General features: G+C 55.8%; 1 protein-coding gene across 10 annotated transcripts in view; it reads right to left on the bottom strand.

The window, feature by feature from the left end:
* The window catches only part of SEPTIN9 (septin 9), a 220269-nt gene that overhangs the window by 17620 nt on the left and 188383 nt on the right, over nucleotides 1-14266 (bottom strand). For all 10 annotated transcript variants that reach the window (XM_003818283.5, XM_003818285.5, XM_003818284.4 and 7 more), the window contains one exon: nucleotides 879-1070. In XM_003818283.5, coding sequence (XP_003818331.1) covers nucleotides 879-1070 — 192 coding nt within the window. The remainder of the gene's footprint in view (nucleotides 1-878; nucleotides 1071-14266) is intronic.

Below are 14266 nucleotides of genomic sequence, written 5' to 3'. Positions count from 1 at the left end.
GTGCACGGCTGGCAAAGGTCGGAGAAACAGGCCCGGCCTGAGAGGTGCCCAGACACCTTGCAGAAACCCCGCAAGCTCACCTTTGTTTAGGGTGTGACCTGGCGGGGGCACTTCCCCAGACCCCTCCCCGGACCCCGTGGAGTGGGCAGAACACAGTTCTGGGAGTCAAAACGGTGGCTGCGGTTCTCTGCCCTGTGAGCTAAGGAACCGCGGCAGCCTTCCCTGAGCCTCGCTTCTGCCTGGAAAATGGGACGCCCCCTTCACAGGGTCACTGTGAGGTTTGAATGGGACCTGGGGGGCTTTGGAAACAACAGGCGGCCCACTGTAGACTCCAGCCTGGCCCCCTCACCCTGCCCAGGTCATGCTGATCGATGCGTCACCTCCCGTGGTGACCTCCAGCTCTCCGGGGACACCAGGGGGTGTGGAAGCCACGAGGCCCCAATTCCAGGGCAGAGCTGAAGCTGAGCTGCTGGGAAGCCTCTGGCCAGGCTGCGGTGGGGTGCGGTGGGGAGCCTGGAGGGGCAGGCTGGAGCAACAGTGAGGGGACAGCTGCCACAGAACCCTCTGCACAAGCTGATGTCATTGCTCAGAGGCAGCGACCACTCATCAGGACCTGCTCCAGGCCAGCCTGGGCTCCCCAAAGTCATCTCAGGGGCCCTGGATGTGCAGGACAGGCCCCTCTGAGGAGCCGCTGGAGGCTGTGGGCTCCTCCCAGGCGCATGCATGCACACGCAATGTCACTGGCAATCCGTCCTTGAGGTCAGGGTTGCTGCCCCATTTTACAGAAGGGAAGACCAAGCCCAAAGGCTTGTGGACCACCCTGGGGGCTGAGGCTGGTTTCCGGCATGGGTTGAGTGGCATGCAAGGTGAGGACTCACCGACCACCATGATGTTGAACTCGAAGCCCTGCTTCATGGCCTTCCGGCGCATCTGCTCCAGGATGGAGTCAATCCCCACGTAGCCGAAGTCCACCGGGGCCTTCTCGTTCCGTGATGCAGGCGCCTGCTTGAGCCCGGCATCTCTGGGGGTGTCGGCCATGTCGCCAACGCAGCTGGAAGCCGCTTCAGTGGCTGGGGAAGGAACAGCAGAGGAGTTAGAGCGGGACAGGGGCTCACACACAGGCGCCTGCCAGGTGGTTGTCACACCCATCCTTGGATGGGGAAACTGAGGCACTGAGGCTCAGAAAGGCTAAGCGATTTGCCCAGGCGACCCCTAAGAATTCCCCTGGGAGGATGTCCCTGGCCGTGGTGTCCTCTAAAAAGCTGCCATCCTGCAGCCACGCTGCCTCCCCAGCAAAGCTCCATCCCCAGACTCCCAAGGCCAGGCTTTTTCATCTCCTCTTCTAGGAGCTGTGCCAAGCTGGGGGCCCCCTGCGCTCCAAGGCAGGGCTGACCCTGAACTCCTGTCTCCGTACCCTGGAGGGCTGCTCAGACAAGGGTGGAGGGCGCTCTCCTCTCCCGGCCCTCCACACTGCCTCGGGCCACCCAGGTGGACCTGGCCCTCTCCTTCACCTCTGCTCAGATAAGCTGTACTGCCTGCTGCCACTCAAAGGCCTTAGAAGCCAACCCACGAGCCAAGACACAGGAGGGACGGTCTCGTAAGAAACGGGGATAGAACCAGCGTGTGTCCCCGCCTCCCACATCCCCATGGACGGTCTTGTAAGAAAGGGGGATAGAACCAGCGTCGGTCCCCATGGAGTTGTGTGTTCAATCCCATAGAACGAGCCAGCAGTCCTGGGAGAAGGAAAAGTGCTGGGTGCAGGGTGGGTGCCTGGATGCAGAGCTGTTCCTGGGCTCATGGAGGAGAGGGGGCCCCCGCACCACATCTGCCTCCCCCTGGACTGACCCAGCGGCCGTCTTGTCTACCTGGCCAGCACCCGCGGGCTGCACACCCACAGGCCAGGACCAAGTTTTACTCTTGGGTATGTGGGGCACGTGGAGCTGAACTTCCCGAAATCACTAAAGCCTCTTCTGTCTGTAGGTCCCTTCGATGGCTCTGCTCCTGGCTGCTGTTAAGACACCACACACGGGTCAGAGGCCTGGGGCTGGGGGCGGACGCCCGGAAGACGCCTGCTGAGGACCCAGGTGCTCCCACACAGTGGGGTTCCAGGGGTACCCAGGATGGGGCTGGTTCCCATCAGGGCTGGCTGGCACACGGGCCAGGTCCCAGCACACCTCAGACTCGCCACACTCACTGGTGCACGCGCATGCAGGTGCAGACAACTCGCTGGTCACAGAGGCGGTGCCTCTGCTAGTCCCCACAGGCTGGAGCTGCCCTTGGTGGCCCTCAGCTCCCAAGCAGGCTGGGCGGCTGCTGTTCTGGGCCCCCGTCCCTGCTTGGGCCCATCCAGGCCCTGCTCTGCCTGCGGGGAGACTTTTGCCCCATCCTGCCTCCCAGCGAGGATCTGGCCTCAGGCATCCTGCGCTAAGACAGGGACCACACAGCACGCTCCCAGGCAGGGCCCCTCCCGCCAGTCCTCCGGGAGGGGAGTGGCTTTTCCCTGGGACGGGTGGGCACCCAGCAGGGGCAGCCACAGGGGAATGGAGCCGGCGTGGGAGCCAGGACCACAGCACGGGAGGCTGCAGGGGGCTCATCCCCCGTGACAGGCAGGTGAGCAGCCGTCCCAGACAGGAGGCAGCCCTCCCGGCCCACGCCCACTCCTCACTCTGCCCAGAAGGTGGGAGGCAGGCTTCCAGGCCAGGAGGGGCAGTGGGAGACTTCAGTTCAACTGCCCTTCCACTTGCGGGGCAAAAACCGAACTCAGGAAATGCCCACTGAGCCCCCTGGCTGCAGCCCGCATCCCCAGCCGGTTCAAGCCATCCCTCTCGGCCTATTTCACTGGAGCGGTCAGAGGGTGTCAGAGGGAGGCTCCCCAGGCCTGAGGCATCAGAGGTGAGAGAGGAAAAGACTCTGGAAGCCAGAAACTGGGGGCTGGTTTATCCTCACAGGCACCTCCCCGTCTTCTCAGCCTCCACAGGGCACAGGAATTCCTATCTTATGGAATTGGGGGAACAAAGGAACAATATAATTCCTTGTTGGGAAATGCCAAGGGGGGTCCACACATCTCCACTGCTGAGAGCAATACCCACAGGCGGACCTGGAGGCCAGGGCTCCTCTCTCTGTGCCCCCACGTGGCCCCCACCCAGGCCACGCAGCCTGGAAGCCTTCAGGGCTTTGCTCCTGCTCCTGCTCCCCCTTCAGAAATACTCTCCTCTGGGCTTCCAGGACCTTTAAATAAACAAAGACACAGCCCTGCATCTGGCCATGGACCATGTGGCTTTGGAGCCGCTTCCTGAAGCCAGACATGGGGCCTTGCCTTGCGGGGCAGCAGTTCAGCCCCGACCCACGTGACCGAAAATTGCTTCCATCTGCCTGTGGGTCTGAGAGCCATTTTGCCTGGGACTGGGACCAGCCCCTACCCGCCCCCACCTCCCCCCAGCATCCCTCAACCCTCCCCAGCAGGACCTGGGGGGAGGCGCTGCCCCCTGAACTCTCCTTTCTCGCCCCCAACGCCCCTGGAGCCCAGAGCGAGGGAGGGGCCGGCTCGGCTGCAGCTGGGTCCCTCCACAGGCACCAGCACTCACTGCAGAAACTCAAATCAAACCAAACATCCTGCCCACCGGGGGCCCCGCTTGAGAAATAATAATACAACGCAGCCGAGCCCCATCTTTGCCATTGACGTAGGGCAGTGGCTGGCCTTCTGCACAGGTGAGAGCCATTCCTGCAACCCCTTCCTCAAGAGGCAGCCTTGCAGGCCCCAGCTGGCCCGCAGGCAGGCACGCACGCAGAGAGCAATGCAAGAGCCCGCCTCGCTCTCCTACCTGGCCAGGTGAGCTTTGGGGTCTGCCTTCAGGACTCCCAAGTGGGAAAAGCAGAGACCCCCATACCCAGAGACACTTTCATCCTGGCCCCAGGACACCATGGTGCTCAGGCAGCTGGAAACAATGGTAAAGATCACCCACTCCATTGTCTGTGACCACGACACTGTCTGAGGCCTGCGCTGCTCAGCGTGGTAGCCACTGGCCACGTGACTTTTCCTTTTAATTGTCATAACATTTGCCAGGGTCACTATTTTGAAGTGTGCAGTCCAGTGGTGTTAAGTACATTCGCATTGTTGTGTAACAAATCTCCAGAACTTTTTCATCTTGTAAAACAAACTGTCCTCATTAAACAACTCCCCAGCCCCATCCCCCAAGCCTCTGGCAACCTCCATTCTGCTGTTTTTCTGAATCTGACTACTCTACGGACCTGGTATAAGTGGAACCCTACAGGATTGTCCTTTTGTGACCAAATTATTTCACTTAGTGTAATACCCGAAAGGTTCACCCTTGCTGTTGCAGGTATCCTAACTTCCTCTTCACGGCTGAGTCAAATTCCTTGTATGTTCCACCCTTTTTTTTTTTTTTTTTAGACAGAGTTTTGCTCTTGTTGCCCAGGCTGGAGTGCAATGGCGCGATCTCGGCTCACCGAAACCTCTGCCTCCCCAGGTTCAAGCAATTCTCCTGCCTCAGCCTCTCAAGTAGCTGGGATTACAGGCACCCGCCACCATGCCCGGCTAATTTTGTTTTAGTAGAGACGGGGTTTCTCCATGCTGGTCAGGCTGGTCTTGAACTTGTGACCTCAGATGATCCACCCACCTCAGCCTCCCAAAGTGCTGAGATTACAGGCATGAGCCACCACGCCCGGCCTGTCCCGCCTTTGATTTCTCCATTCATTTGACCGCGGGCATTCGGGTTGTTTCTACCCGCTGGCTACTGTGAACAGAGCCGCTATGAATGTGGGTGTACAAATATCTCTAGCTCTTTAAGATGCTGTGCATTCTTTTGAATCCACACCCAGAAGTGGAATTATGGGATGCTACGGTGGTTCTAGTTTTCATTTTCTGAGGAATTGCCACAGTGTGTTCACGAGCGACTTCTGAGCACTTGACACTGAGCTAGTCCAACTGAGGAACGGAATTTCTATTTTTATTTAAATTTAAATAGCCACATTTCATAAATGGCAACTATACTGGATGGTACAGAATTCCAGTCCAACCTACTCTTTACTAATGGGGAAACTGAGGTCCATAGAGTGATTTTTTTTCCTGAAATGCCAATGTAAGTGGCCAGGCCAGCACAAGACCCTCACTGAATTTGGCAACCCTGAAATTTCACACTCCTGCTTGTATGATATGCGGTTAACACCTGTGTCCCCCCCAAAGACCGTGGGCTCCAGCAAGACGGCAGCTGCCCCGTTGGGATCCCCATCGCACCTCCAGGCCTCGCCCTGCTACGAACACGGTTGTGCAAGGATCTGTCTGGGTCCCTGCTTTCCATTCTTTCGGGTATCCAGACTAATTATCAGCAGTACCCACGTCGACTCTCAGAAAGGTTCTGATTTGGACAGTAACAGACACGTCACCCCACAGTCAAAGCAAAATGCAGAGCTTCCCTCCCGGCTCCGCAGCTGGGAGTCAGAGGCCTCAGGCTGTGGTTTCTGGCTCAAAGTGACTTTTTGCAAGTCTCTCCAGCCTGGCAAACAGGCCATGCACCTCCTGACCTCCCTCCCAGCTCCTGCTCTGCGAGCTCCTGGGTGCCCGAGGCTGTGGCTTGCTCAGTGATATCCCCAGCTCCTAGCGCAGCCCGTGAGTAGCACAACACACCCGGCTCCAGAAATAACTAACACATCCGCCAACAGATGCGTGGAGAAACCCAACGTGCTGAGTCCACACAGTGGACTATTTCTCAGCCATAAAAAGGCACGAGCATGCGCCAACACAGATGAACTCTGAAAACATTCCAACTGCAAGAAACCAAGCACAAAAAGTCACATCTTTTAGGGTTCTAGTTATATGTTCAGAATAAGTACATCTGTAGGGGCAAAGCGCAGATTGGTGATTTCCAGGGGCTGGGGGAGGGGGAGTGACTGTGTACCGAGGATGGCGTTTCCTTTTGGGGTGAGGAAAACGTTCTGGAATTAGAGGTGATGCTTATAGAAGGTTGTGAAAAAATGCCACTCAACTGTGCTTTCTGAATCGGCGGATGGTGTAATATGGAAATTATATCCCCATGAGGACAGGAGAGGAAGGGAAAGAAGGGAAGGAGGGAGGGGGAAGGAAACAGGGAAGGAAGGAAAAAAGGGAGGGGAGGAGGGAGGGACGGAAGAAGGGAAAGAAGGCAGTCATTTCTAGTGGAGCTGGATTGAAGAGTCCAATGGGTGCGGCAAACCACTATGGCACTTGTATTCCTATGTAACAAACCTGCACGTTCTGCACACGTATCCCAGAATGTAAAGTAAAATAAAATAAAGAGTCCAGTGTTTTCCACAAGTGCCCAGGAGCCAGCTTTACAGCTCAGAGGACAGCTGAGGCCCAGAGGCCAACACTTAGGCCTGAGGTTCTCAAGTTGGTGTCGCCAGACCATGCCCCAGACAAACCCCCCCATCTTCTTGCAGCAAGGGTGTTTCTAGGGTGGCAGCCAGCCGGAGGTGTCAGGTGGCGGGAGACCTTGACAGTTTCTCTGCAGGTTCCCATTCTGAACCCAGGCCTTATGCCAGGGCCCCTCTGCCATTCACTGGCGCTGGTGGCAGTGGGTCACCGGTCCTGTGATGGGGACTGCCCCCAAATCTGCTCATCCTGGGGACCAGCTCCCTCCTCCCCGCAGGCGTCCACTGGGCCATCTTTTCTCCAGAGTTGCAGGTGGGTCTAAGGCAGGGATGAAAGGGCTGTAATCCATGCAGCCCTGAGCCAGCACCCTCTGGGAACATCTGCACTTAGTGACAAATTCTTACCCCCACCCCAGGACCTGCCGAGGATGAGGGAATCAGATTGCTGTCTGTGGCTGGGACGGGGGCTGTAGGATATCTGGCTGGGAGGCAGTGCCCAGAGAGGAGGCAGCTATTGGACATGACACACTTTAGGGGCACTCACACTCATCACAGCCCCAGGGCTGACCCTGGCCCACCTGGCCTGGTGCCAAGGGAGAGGGCTTGACACAGCAGGCTTGCAAAGCCCGACTTGGAAACCAAGACCCAGGGGCCGCCCTTCTCTGCCTACCCCTCCCTGTGTGTCATGCTGCCTGGTCTACGTCCCAGAAATGTCCACACAAGTCCCATCAGCCTTGCTGGCCAAATGCAGAGATGGTGCCGCTGGGGCAAGGGACCCTGAGCCACCGCCCAATGCCATTCCCAGCTCCAGGGGAGTGACTGCCGGGCCTGCACCCCAGGACAAAGCGCTCAGGGTCAAGTCAATGCCATTCCCCTGTCTTCCCCAAACCCAACCCACACCTGGCTCTCAGAGCACAGACCGAAATGGCCACATCCCCACACACCTTGTCTGTCACTGCCAATGGTGGCCAAGCAGAATGCAAGGTCATCCTCCTCCTGCCCACGGAGGCCTGTGAAGCCACTGACCAGGCCACGGCAGGGGAGCCAGTGGCACTCACCACACCCTGTCAGCCTTCCAGGCCCGTGTCCAGGAGAAAGCTGCCGGCATCTACAGCTGGTGCCCTTGCCCCGGCGAAGACTTCCTTGCCTCCATCCACCCCGGCCCAGCGTGGGCCCAGCAGTCTCCTTACTTTGCCTCGTAACAATGCACACTGGAGCAGCCTCCAGCTGCCCTCCCTCTGCAGGCTCCCCTGAATCCAGACCCTGGGGCCAGCACCCCTGCGGCAGCCCTACGGCCACCTGCAGGCCTTCCCAGAAACTTGAGCCCATGGGGGCACGTCAGGTCCTATAAACTAACAGATGCTCCCTGTCCCCCACAAAGGGGCTTCTTAAAGGTGAGTGAGTCCCTGATGCAGGCAATGCGAGGAGGACAGTGTCCGGCCAGGGCTGCTCCCTCCTCCTCTCCTATCTCCCTGGGTGCCTGCAAAGTCCTTCAGATCCCTGCTGAATCCTGGGGAAGCCCTGCCTCGCAACCGGGGCTTGCCCTCCCCGCTCCCACACAGAGCCTGCTCTCTGCGTCCAGACAGTCTCCCCACGATGGTAACTGAATAATGATGTGTGCGGTTTCCTCTCACCACAACCCCCCTACATAGGGTTTGTGAAGCCAGACACCTCATCCATCACGCTCACCCCAGCCCGGCTTTCTTCAGAGCAGCGTAGGGCTCACGGCAAGCCCCGGCAAAAAGTCTGGTGAATGAATGAACAAATGAAGAAACAAAGCTCATCACAGCAGCCGAGGTTTACTGGGGGCTCTCTGAGCCAGGCGTTACTCTAATTTTTTTTTTTAGAGAGTGGGTCTCACTAATGTTGGTCAGGCTGGTTTCAAACTCCTGGCCTCAAGTGATCCTCCCACCTTGGCCTCCCAAAGTGCTGGGATTATAGACATAAGCCACTGCACCGAGCCCCAGGTGTTACTCTAAACGCTGCTCAGGAGCTATTATAACCGATGGATCATCACACAATCCTATAAGGTAGCCACTGTTATTGTCCCATTTCACAGATAAGGAAACCGAGGCCGAGAGGGCTTTTGTCAATTATGAGGGTCGCAAAGCGAGTAAGCGGTAGAGCCAGGATTTGAAGCCAGGTAGGTGAGCCCCAGGCTGCTGACCCCTTCCCCAGGCCAGGTCTTTGGGCACCATGGAAAGGCTGGAGAAGTATGGGGTTCCTGCAGCCAAGACCCAGAAGGTGCCAGCTGCGGTGCAGGCAGCTCAGCACTGAGGCCCTGGCCTCCAGCTCCTCCCTCAGTTGCTCTCCCCCAGGGAGCTGGAGGCAGAGCCCTGAACTGCCAGGAGAAGATTCCACCTGCCAGCCAGGGAAAGTTGCCAGGGCTCTTCCCAGGGCTTAGAGCCACCCCAGGCCTATCAAAGCACATTAGCATCTTAGTTTCCATAACTTCCCTTGCAAGAAAGATGATGGTACCAGCTACTGGGCCGGGCTGGGGGTCCCAGATTCCAGGGGCCCTCTCAGGCCTGCCTATGGCTCTCCCAGGACACAGATGCTTACTTGAGAAACCCTAGTGCACCAGGGGTCCCACAGCCAAAATAAAGAGGCAGAGCTGCCCTGGGGCCCCTGCCAAAGCTCCCAGGTAGATCTACCCAGCAGACACCAAAATGTCCATCCCTCATCTGAAAACTCCACCTCCAGGAGGCTGCCCCAGGTTGGGCTGACAAAATCCACAGAGACCTCAATGATGACTTCTCACTTCAGGTATGAGTGAGTGGGTGGAGGGAGAAGCTATTGTTAACTATTAATAGTTCAGGAAATGCAGGTAAAGGAAAGAGAATGGTAAGGCGACAGGGCTGGAAACTAGACACACATGCAGAGGTGAGCAGACCTCAGAGAAAGAACTGCTCTGGAACAAGATGGTAAAGAAACTATAGACAATAATGGTAGACGATGATCCCGGGGTCCTAGTGGACCAGGACCACAACATTGATTCATTAGACAAGTATTTATTGAGTGTCTACTTCACAGTAACAAAAAGATGACACTACAGGCTTGAGAGCAGTCAGAATGAAAACAGTGGTGGCACATGGGAATTTGAAGATCATTTATTTAAATGTTTATTAGCCGAGACTTCCGGACAGATTTGAAGCAGTCTTTAACATGTAAGGAATTCACAATCTGATACAGTAGTACAGGACATGTGTGTGCCACAAACCTCTGGTGAAAAGTAAAGACTCTCCCTAGAAAAGTATACATTGAAGACAGACAGACAGACACACACGTATTTTGAACGGTTCATCAAAGAATCCCTAGGCCCATGGATCCCAGTTAAAAAAATAACTTGGCACTCTGGGAGGCCGAGGCGGGAGGATCGTTTGAGCCCAGGAGTTCAAGACCAGCCTGGGCGACGTAGCGAGACCCCATCCCTATAAAATGAAATAAAATAAAATGAGAATTAAAAAAAAACAAACAAACTTGGTGTGATGAGAACTTACAGAATTTAATAGGGTTATCTCAGCATTACCTGCAGCACTCTCTAAACTTTTGACCACACACACAAAGTTCTGGGTTCTACAGCTAGAGAAGAGGGAGAGCAGGTTAAAAACAATTATTCAAGGTGGAAGATGAGTCTGAGAAACAAAGAGGTTAGAGGAGAGGACTGAGGCCAGCTGCTCTCCATCCCTGAGCTCCGGCAGGAGGAGCTCTCAAGTGAGAACAAGTTGCTGTTCGCGGACAGTGGACTCCAGAGCGGGTGGACAGAGACGATAAGGAATGTCATCCCTGGGGGGCTCTGAAAACAGGATATTTTCCCATCTCAACTCTGCTTTTCACTGCATTGTGTTCCTACTGACCTACCCAAGCTACTACAAACACTCCATAAATGTCACTGGGGACTTCCTGTTCTCTTCTAAAGATGGAAACACTGAATATAAATGACCAAATTGTGCAAAAGTGTGTGGGTGGGGGATCAAGGACTGAATTTTTAAAATGCACACAGCTCATCTAATTTGTTAACTAACTCCAAATCAAATTATACTTCACACTTTGTATGGGACAGGAAGCGTCTCCTCAAAGCCTGGTTAGGACCTGGGATGCCGGAAATCTGAGACTCTGCCTTCCCCTCCTGAGACACTCTGAAACCCTGCTTAGAAATCGAGCACAATGGCTCTGGCCTCCCAGAGAAAGACACGGATTTGCAAAGGCAAAGAGCTGCATTTTTCTCCGAGCTGGAGCTCCTTCCGGTTTCCACTATGGGGCTTAAACAAAACTGCAGCTTTACGGTTCCCCTGTCGGTGTTTTCTCCTTCTTGGTGACTAACAAGGTGGAAGAGCCAACAAGAACCCTGTGTGCTCCTTTGCAGGACCTGGAAGGGACAGGTGGTGTGAGTCTGTCTCCATCCAGCCTCCTCTTTCATTCATTCAGGGGCCCGAGGCGCCCCCAAGGCAGGGGGCGGGGGTCCCCACTTTTACTGCCGGCCAAGCTTCCTCCAGCTTTTCCCTCGCCAAACCCTTTCAAGCAAACCTCTCCTCTATTGTGGAGGAAGGAATCTCAAGCAGTTTTGCCTTTCTGCCAGCACGGTTTCAATTGGCCCCAGTCGGTAAAGTCAAATTTGGACAAGGTCCAAGGGCTCCTCACACCACCCGCTGCTTTCTGGAAGAGGCCCTCCCCTGTTCTTTCATTTGCAACCCACCACCTCCCTCGCCTGAGTTTTTCACCCAGGATCCGCGGCCTATTGAGACATCAATCTTGGGCCAGAGCAAGCTCTGACCTGCAAACCATCGCCAGTCACTTCCTAAAGAGCCACTCTCAGAACTTACGCTGCAGGGAGGGCAGGCCAAGGATGAATCCTCTGACTTCTGATGCGGTGTGTGTGGGGGGTGCTATTTTATATTCTGTTTTCTGCTGCCCCCTTGCCTTGTCTCAGCCCCTGAAGTGGATCCACTGCGGAGGGAGGGTCAGGGAATGGCCCTGATGCCTTCCCCACCCCAAGGAAACTTCCAGCAGGAGCGGCCCCTACCTCAAAGCAACCCCAAGATCCAGCCCGTGCCAGCCCTCCAGCCATGTCCACAGTGGCCTGTCAACCAGAGATTCCTTTAGTTCTTGGCAAATCTGCAAACTTACAAAGAGAAAGAAAAGTTCCCCCGTGGGTGGGTGGACACTGGCCATCTGTCACAGGCTGGAATTTCCTCTTATCAGGGATGTCCCCTAAGCAGGGGTTGGGGAGGGCAGGGCCCAGAGCTTCCCTCTCTCCAGCCCCTTCTGCTATCAGCAGGCCTGTCAGCAGATACACAGCAGAGCTCAGCAGTGAGGCAACAACGGGGGCTGTGGGGGCTGGGGCTCCGCCTCCCCCAACTTATGAAATCATCTGAAATAACAAAACTTAGACAAGGGTCTCTGGGGTGCAACAGGGTGGCCCCCTGCCAGGAGCTGGGCAGAAAAAAAGCTTTCCCCCAATTCCCTTCTGCTGTGCAGATCAGCTCGGGCCCTGGGGATGCTGCAGAGGCTGCCCCATGCCCAGGCCCTTCAGAGAGAGCAGGGGGCTGGAGGCACAGCCTGCTTGGGGGTGGGGGACAGGCAGGGAGGGGTACATTCCTGGGCCATGAGTAGGAGCCTGACTAAATGACCCCTTCAGGAGGGAGAAAGACATCGCACACAACTGTCTGATTATAGCCAGTGGGGCTGGAAAGGTGGGGGAAAGGGGTGAAGGGGCCAACTGTTCCAGGTGCCCCCAATCCATGCAGCACCCACCTGGGCTGACAAGAGTTGAGAGACTGGAATTGTTTTCTCTTCCCGTCTCCAGGCCCTGCCCCAGGAGTCCTCCTGCTCAGGAGCCTGGGAGTTGAGGAGGTCTGGAAGCAGTGGGCCCACAGTGCCATCGCCTTGGGAACCTACAGTGCCTTGGATGTGGCTCCCTCAGTCCTAGCTTTGCAGGCAGCCTACCTGGACTGCACCCACCTCCCAGGAGAGCTGCTCAGAATCCTGCATGTCCGAAAGAAAGACCAATCAAAGAAGTGAGGAAGCCAAAGAGAGGCCTATGAAAGCTTATGACGCATTTTCCAAGTGCACACCCCAGCAACTTCAAATGCTTTCTGAAGTAAGGATGGGGATGGATGGTTGGATAAATGGATGGGTGTATGGGTGTGTGAATGGGTGAGTGGGTGGGTGGATGGATGGACAGATGGATGAATGGATGGGTAGGTGGATGAACAGGCAGGTGAATGGATGGGTTGGCGGATGAATGAGCAAATGGATGAATGACTGGATGGATGGGTGGATGAGTAGATAGGTGGATGAGTGAATTGGTGGATGAGTGGATAGATGGATGAGTGGATGAGTAGATGAGTGAATGGGTGGATAAGTGGATGGGTGGGTGAGTGGATGAGTAGACGAGTGGATGGGTGGATGAGTGGATGGGTAGATGGATGGGTGAGTGGATGCGTGGATGAGTGGATGGACGGATGAGTGGATGGATAGATAAGTGGATGGGTAGATGAGTGGATGGATAGATGAGAGGATGGGTAGATGGATGGGTGAGTGGATGGGTGGGTGAGTAGATGGGTGGATAAGTGGATGGACAGATGAGTGGATGGGTGGATGAGTGGATGGATACATGGGTGGATAGATGGGTGAGTGGACGGATGATGAGTGGATGGGTGGATGAGTGGATGGTTTAGTGGATGGATAAATGGGTGAATGAGTGGATGGGTAGATGAGTGGATGGACAGATGAGTGAATGAGTGGATGGGTGGATGAGTGGATGGATAGATGGGTGAATGAGTGGATGGGTGGATGAGTGAATGAGTGGATAGGTGGATGAGTGGATGGGTGGATGAGTGCATAGATAGATGGGTGGATGGGTGGATGAGTGGATGGGTGGGTGAGTGGATGGGCAGGTGGATGAGTGGATGGATAGATGGGTAAATGAGTGGATGGGTGGATGAGTGAATGACTGCAGATAGGTGGATGAGTGGATGGGTGAATGAGTGGATAGATGGGTTGACTGGTGGATGGGTGGATGGGTGGGTGCGTGGATGGGTGAGTGAGTGGATGGGTGGGTGGGTGGTAAGATGGGTGGATAGGTACATGGAGCCTATCCAAGGAGTCTCAGAAACACACACATACCCTTCCATCCCAGACTCTCCCCAGGAAAAAGCAGTGTGCATGGACCGCTACCTGGTCACACCTTGAGATAGCCACTTTCATCGTCTCTGGAACACCGCCTGGGGGGATGCAGCACAGGGCATCCAAGCAACCCCTGAGCTCAGGGTAGAGACACCAGGAAGCAGCAGGCAGGCCGTGACCCCGCAGGCCTACTCCATGGCTCCTGCTGCCTGCACCATGGCATGAAGTTCAGATGCATCTCTGGACTTGGGGTTCTGACCAGATGGAGCCACCAATCCTCTGAAGAATGAAACACACAGGGGTCACCCTTGCCTCCTAGCTGCAGGGAATGACGACCACCCAGCCCTTCCTTTCCTCAAATCTTCTCCAGGCTTCTGTGCATGGCTCTGCTGACCTTCCTCCTGTCTCTGGCTATTCTCTCAGCCTCTGCTGGCTCCTCCTCTGCCCTCACCCACGGAGTCAGTCCTGGTGCCTTGAGGGCCCCTCTCCCTAGCTGACTTCACCCAGCCCCTGAGCATTCAATGCCAACAATGCCACCTTCTTTGTCCAGATTCACACTCGAGTGCCAGCCTGACTCACAGACGTGTCCCTGGGCCCCACTGTGCCAGGCCCTCTGCTGGGTCCTGGGTATCTGCAGCCACTGTCACTGTCAAGCCCCAACATCTGAAGGCATCTTGAACCCAATAACCGTGCCCCAGGCTGAACTCCGGAGCTCTCATCTCACCTGCCTCCCAACCCATCCCCCATCTAAGTGAACAGCCTCTCCAGCCAA

Source organism: Pan paniscus, chromosome 19 (genome assembly GCF_029289425.2).
Source record: "Pan paniscus chromosome 19, NHGRI_mPanPan1-v2.0_pri, whole genome shotgun sequence".
NCBI lineage: Eukaryota > Metazoa > Chordata > Mammalia > Primates > Hominidae > Pan > Pan paniscus.
Note: the sequence above shows the minus strand (reverse complement) of the source record. Positions and strands in the feature narration are given on the sequence as shown.